General features: G+C 27.5%; 4 protein-coding genes across 4 annotated transcripts; 3 read left to right on the top strand and 1 right to left on the bottom strand.

The window, feature by feature from the left end:
• Nucleotides 1-165: 165 nt before the first annotated feature.
• ENU1_023490 (dolychil-diphosphooligosaccharide-- protein glycosyltransferase subunit, putative) lies at nucleotides 166-1,437 on the bottom strand (the record flags this gene model as incomplete). The annotated part of the gene is made up of 1 exon (XM_008857076.1): nucleotides 166-1,437. The coding sequence occupies one exon, from the start codon at nucleotides 1,435-1,437 to the stop codon at nucleotides 166-168; it is 1,272 nt and encodes a 423-aa protein (XP_008855298.1).
• A 330-nt stretch (nucleotides 1,438-1,767) lies between these two features.
• On the top strand, nucleotides 1,768-2,622 carry ENU1_023500 (hypothetical protein; the record flags this gene model as incomplete). Its single annotated transcript, XM_008857077.1, has 1 exon — nucleotides 1,768-2,622. One exon carries the CDS (start codon nucleotides 1,768-1,770, stop codon nucleotides 2,620-2,622), a length of 855 nt encoding a protein of 284 aa, XP_008855299.1.
• Nucleotides 2,623-2,834: 212 nt separating this feature from the next.
• On the top strand, nucleotides 2,835-4,700 carry ENU1_023510 (glucosamine--fructose-6-phosphate aminotransferase, putative; the record flags this gene model as incomplete). The annotated part of the gene is made up of 1 exon (XM_008857078.1): nucleotides 2,835-4,700. One exon carries the CDS (start codon nucleotides 2,835-2,837, stop codon nucleotides 4,698-4,700), a length of 1,866 nt encoding a protein of 621 aa, XP_008855300.1.
• A 133-nt stretch (nucleotides 4,701-4,833) lies between these two features.
• ENU1_023520 (methyltransferase, putative) lies at nucleotides 4,834-5,667 on the top strand (the record flags this gene model as incomplete). Its single annotated transcript, XM_008857079.1, has 1 exon — nucleotides 4,834-5,667. One exon carries the CDS (start codon nucleotides 4,834-4,836, stop codon nucleotides 5,665-5,667), a length of 834 nt encoding a protein of 277 aa, XP_008855301.1.
• Nucleotides 5,668-5,818: the final 151 nt, after the last annotated feature.

Genomic DNA, 5,818 nt, shown 5'->3' on the forward strand with positions numbered 1-5,818 from the left:
TTGCTTTTGCTTATTAGCCTTTCCAGACATGAAAAGAATGCATTAAAAGTAACCCTAAAATTTCATTTTCAAGATCATTTCAGAATTATTCACTTTTTAGTTACAATAAAATAATAATAAAAAAAACTAAAATGTATAGTTATTAAAATGGATATTTAAGATTGTTCAAGCAGAGTACTTAATGAACAGGAAGAATCCTAAGAAGAAGAGAAGGACATAACAACCAAAGACAATAAATGTGCTTATTGATCCATTTATTGATTCTTCATAATATAATATTAATTGTACTTTGTCCATTATATTAATATTCTTCATTGTAATTAAAACTTCTTTACGTTCAGCAAAAGATAAAAAGGCATCACAATCTTTCACTTCAATATTCTCAATATTTTTTCCTTCTACTTTCAGATATTTGGCACTGTCTGGAAGATACACACGAACAATAACTTCTTTAGCCATAGCAGTTTTAATAGATGGTAAAGTAATGATTGCTTTACCTTTAGAAATAACAACTTCATTGGGAAGACTATAACCAATCATAAATTCTGTTTTCCAACCAGTTAATAAAGGATATCTAGGAAGTGCTACTAAAACTAAATTATCATCATTTAGAAGTAAAGAAGAAGTAGAAATATTTCCAGAAGTATCTTTATATTGAATGGATGATGCACGGGTATTTAAATTAATTTCAAAGAACCCAATTGCATTTGGGGAATTACCAATATTTTGTTGGAAGTCAAACCTAGAAAATCCACTAGATAATTGAGCACCTTCATTTGTGAAATCTTCAAACCAATCTTCAACTTTAACAAAAGAAGATATTGTTGGTAAGTCAACGGTATGTATCATTTTATTAACTTTGATATGAGGTAATGAATTTGAATGTACAGTTGTTTCAATTAATTCCATTGGAGGTAAATCATCAAAAGGACCAAAAGCAGTAGTATTTTTAATAGTACTATGTTTTGTGTCAGAGATAACTTTTAATTTATCATAATGATGAAGAAGAACTTGACATGATTTAGTTTTTGATTGAGTTAATGGACAAAGAAGAAGAGTATAATCGAATTCTTGTGAATCAAATTGACTAATAAATTTTGGAACAGGAAGATAATTATTAATTTGTATATAAGCCATTGTAAGAGAGATTTTAGGTGTATCTTCAAATTCAACAATAAATTGAGTATATTCTGTTTCATTATGAGTTGTAAATGTTAGTTCTTTCTCTGTTTCTTTATTTAAGAATACTAAACTTGAAATTTCATATGACTTAGGAAGATAAAAAGCATACGAATGAAGTGGTTGTTCTGATGTTACTGTTATATCCATTTTAATTCCTGGATATGCTGTTGTAATATCAATATCTACATTAGCTATTTCATTTGTTGTTGATAAAACAACAGATATAAACAGAAGAAGTATACCAATATTCTTCATTTATTTTGTTTTTCTTTTTATTAGTTCCAGGGTTTTTTAAAGATGAAAGATGAATTAACTATTTTTATCAACATTCATGATAAAATATAACAGAAATAATTAACTATTCTTTCAGACGTAGTAAATGATACATACTACTATTTCATTGACTGATTCTAATAACGTAATAATGAATTTAAAAAAAAATAAATATGAAAGAAAGAATATTTCTTTATTTTTATTAAAAAAAGTAAATATAAATAATTTATATTTTAATAAAAAAACAATAATAAACTTATAATAAAAGAAAAAACATAAAAAAAAAGAAAAAAAATTAATTTTTAAGATAAAATGAGTGGTTTGGAACAAATCTTCAACATATTACATCAAAATATTATTGAAGGAAAATTATATGAAGCACTAATGCAATATAAGTCTTTATTCAATAGATATTCAAGACGTTCTATTGAACATGGAATTGCTATTATACAAGATGGAGTTGAACAATTATCAAAACAAAATGATTTAACGTCATACTTTGGGTTAATTGAATTTTATGAGAAGTATTTAGAAACACATAGAAATCTTATTAACGATAAGTCAATTGTTCCATTTAATAATATTATTGAAATACCTGCTTCAGAAGATAAAATTAAACAAGAAGAAGCTATTATTCAATTATTAAATCAAACTTCTTTTAATGACATTAAAATAAGATTAAATAAGGATTTAGGTATTAGTTATATGAATATTGGTAATATCAATAAAGCTCTTGAATCATTCATTAATGATATTAATGATATTGTTATGTTATTTGATTATGTAAAACAACACAATAATATCCCTATGGAACAATTAACATTATTATGTGTCCTTAAAGTTTTATTATCAAATACTCCAACTAATGCAAGAAAAATTTATCAATTAATACAAGACAAATATAATTCTCTTTTATCTTCTCAAGCAATTCAAGTTAGTATTATTTATATTATATTAATAATGAAAGTGGTTGATAAGAAAGATAAAAAAGAAGATATTGAAATTGCATTTAAAAAAGCAACTTCATCTTTTGAAACCATTTTAAAAGAAAACCAAGTTTTAGTTTTTGTTGATGAACTTCATTCTAAGTACTTTGCTAAACCACAATCATCACCTAATCTATTCGCATCATTAATGGAATCAATGATGCAAGGAGGACAACATTAATAAGACTAATTTATTTCTTAGTTTTGATATTTGAGAAGTTTGAAAGAATAAGGAAGGAAACAAAAGAAACGAAAACGAAAGAAAGAATTTTTAAATCTTTTAACAAAAGAAAGTGTAGAAAGAAAAAATCTTTCAAAGTCAGAAAAAAAGTTAAAGAAATACTTTGTTTTATTTATACAAGAAGATCTTACTTTCTCTTATATACAATCTTTATGTCATTAATATATAATATTCGTCCTAAAGAATTTCCTAAAAAACGTTGTGGTATTGTTGGATATGTTGGTAATGATTCTTGTTCAAAATATCTATTTGAAGGACTTATGATTCTACAAAATAGAGGTTATGACTCAGCTGGAATTGCTTCTATTAATAATAACAAACAACTTATTGTAACGAAATATGCTAGTGAAGGTAGTACATCTGATTCTTTGAAAATTCTTGAAGGGCATTTAAGTGAACATCAAAATAATACAATTGGTATTGCTCATACTCGATGGGCTACTCATGGTTCTAAAACTAATATTAATGCTCATCCTCATTGTGACCAACATAATAGAATTGCATTAGTTCACAATGGAGTTATCCAAAACTATGCTGAAATTAAAACAGAATTATGTGAAAAAGGAATTAAATTTATTTCAGAAACTGACTCAGAAGTTATTGCCCAATTAATTGGATATTATTTGGATCAAGGAGAATCATTAATTGGATCATTAAAAAAATGTGAACAAAAGATGATTGGAACTTGGGGAGTAGTTATTGTCTCTATTGCACATCCAAATTGTTTATTTGCAATGAAGAATGGAAGTCCTTTATTAATTGGGATTGGAGATAAACGTAGATTTATTGCAAGTGAACCAGCTGCATTTGCTAGATATACTCGAGAATTTATTTCATTAAAAGATATGGAAGTAGCTGTAATAGATGCAAGTAAACCAATTGACTTATCTCGTGTTGAAATTCATCCAGAAGATAATATTGCTCTTTCACCAGCACCATTTGCTCATTGGTGTATTAAAGAAATTACAGAACAACCAATTGCTGCATCTGCAGCAATGAATTATGGAGGACGATTTATTGATTCAAAGAATGTCAAATTAGGAGGATTAGAAAGTAAATCAGAAGAACTTCTTCCAATAAAAAATCTTATAATTTCTGGTTGTGGAACAAGTTATTATGCTTCTATGTTTGGTTGTTCAATAATGCGTAAATTAAAATCATTTAATACTGTAGAAGTTATTGATGCTGCTGAATTAACACTTGATTGTTTACCAGAAGAAGGAGGAATGCTTGTTGTTTCACAATCAGGAGAAACTAAAGATGTTCATAGAGCATTACAATTAGCACAATCCATTAATATGCCAACTTTTTCTGTTATAAATGCAGTAGGTTCATTAATTGCAAGAACAACTATGTGTGGAGTTTATGTTAATGCTGGAAGAGAAAATTCAGTAGCATCCACAAAATCTTTTTCATCCCAAGTAATTTGTTTATGTCTTATTGCAGTATGGTTTTCACAACATAGAAAATGTATATCAGGAAGAGAACAAGTAATTTCAAGTTTACAAAGAATTCCAACATGTATGGGAATGGCTTTAACGTGTCGTCCAAATTTACAAAGAATAGCACATAAACTTATTGAATTAAATACAACTTCAATGTTTATTCTTGGAAAAGGACTTGCTGAAAGTGTTGCTAAAGAAGGAGCATTAAAGATTAAAGAAATTTCTTATATTCATGCAGAAGGATATTCTGGAGGTGCATTAAAACATGGACCATTTGCTTTAATTGAAAAAGGACTTCCAGTAATTCTTATTATTTTAGATGATGAACATGCTAATTTAATGAAAGTAGCAGCAGAAGAAATTAAAGCAAGAGGTGCTTATTTAATTATTATCACTGACCGTCAAGAATTAGCATGTGTTGCTGATGAAATTATTTTAATTTGTAATGCTGGTTTATTAACAGCTCTTGTTGCTGTTGTTCCACTACAAATTTTAGCATATGAATTATCTATTGCTAAAGGAATAAATCCAGATAAACCAAGAAATTTAGCAAAAGCAGTTACTGTGGACTAAAAATGTTTTAAGTGAACAATTATTTATTGTCTTAGAAAAGAAAATTTTATAATTCTTTTTTTAATAATTGTTATTATTTAAATAAACCCTTTCAAATTTTTATGAAAAGAAAGAAGATTAGATTTAGTGATTAATGTCAAGACCAGAACATATTGCACCACCAGAATTCTTTTATAATGAAGAAGAAGCTGGAAAATATGCTAGAAATACTCGTATGGCTTATATCCAAACAGAAATGACAGAAAGAGCATTAGAATTATTAGGAATACCAGAAGAAACTAAAGGATTACATATTCTTGATCTTGGATGTGGTTCAGGATATTCAGGAGAAACCATTGAAGAGAATGGACATTATTGGACTGGAATGGATATTTCTCGAGATATGTTAAATATTGCAAAAGAAAATGGTTCAAGCGTTATACAAGGGGATATGGGAGATTATTTACCATTTAGACCAGGATCATTTGATGGATGTATTTCAATATCTGCAATACAATGGCTTTGTCAAGCAGATAAAAAAACACATAATCCTATAACAAGATTAAGAAAATTATTTGAAGCACTCTTTGGGTGTCTCAAACGAGGAACAAGAGCAGTTTTTCAATTATATCCAGAAACACCAAATGATTTAGAAATGATTACTAATGCTGCAACACATGCTGGATTTACTGGTGGAGTTGTAGTAGATTTTCCAAATAGTAAAAAAGCAAAGAAATATTATATTGTGTTAATGTGTGGTCAACAGAAAGGTGCATTACCACAAGCCCAAGGAGTAGAAGTTACTGATGAAAATGAAGGAATTAAAGTAGATAAAAAGAAGTATAAAGATGCTACAAAACCATCGAAATTAAAATATAAAAGTAAAGCTTGGATCTTTAGAAAGAAAGAAAGACAAAGAGAGAAAGGTATGGAAGTTCGACCTGATAGTAAATACACAGGAAGAAGAAGGTCAGGAAAGAAGTTTTAAATTGATTGAATTTGTGTGTAATTGAAGAGGTTAAATATTTACTATAAAGAACTATAAAAAAAGAACTTAAAAGAAATTAATTAAAAGAATAATAAATAAATGGGAATAAAAGGTCAAGAAGGGAATTGTATTCTTTTACTTAAAGCTTTTG

This window comes from Entamoeba nuttalli, assembly GCF_000257125.1.
Source record: "Entamoeba nuttalli P19 unplaced genomic scaffold asmbl_2415, whole genome shotgun sequence".
In the NCBI taxonomy this organism is placed as follows: Eukaryota; Evosea; order Mastigamoebida; family Endamoebidae; genus Entamoeba; species Entamoeba nuttalli.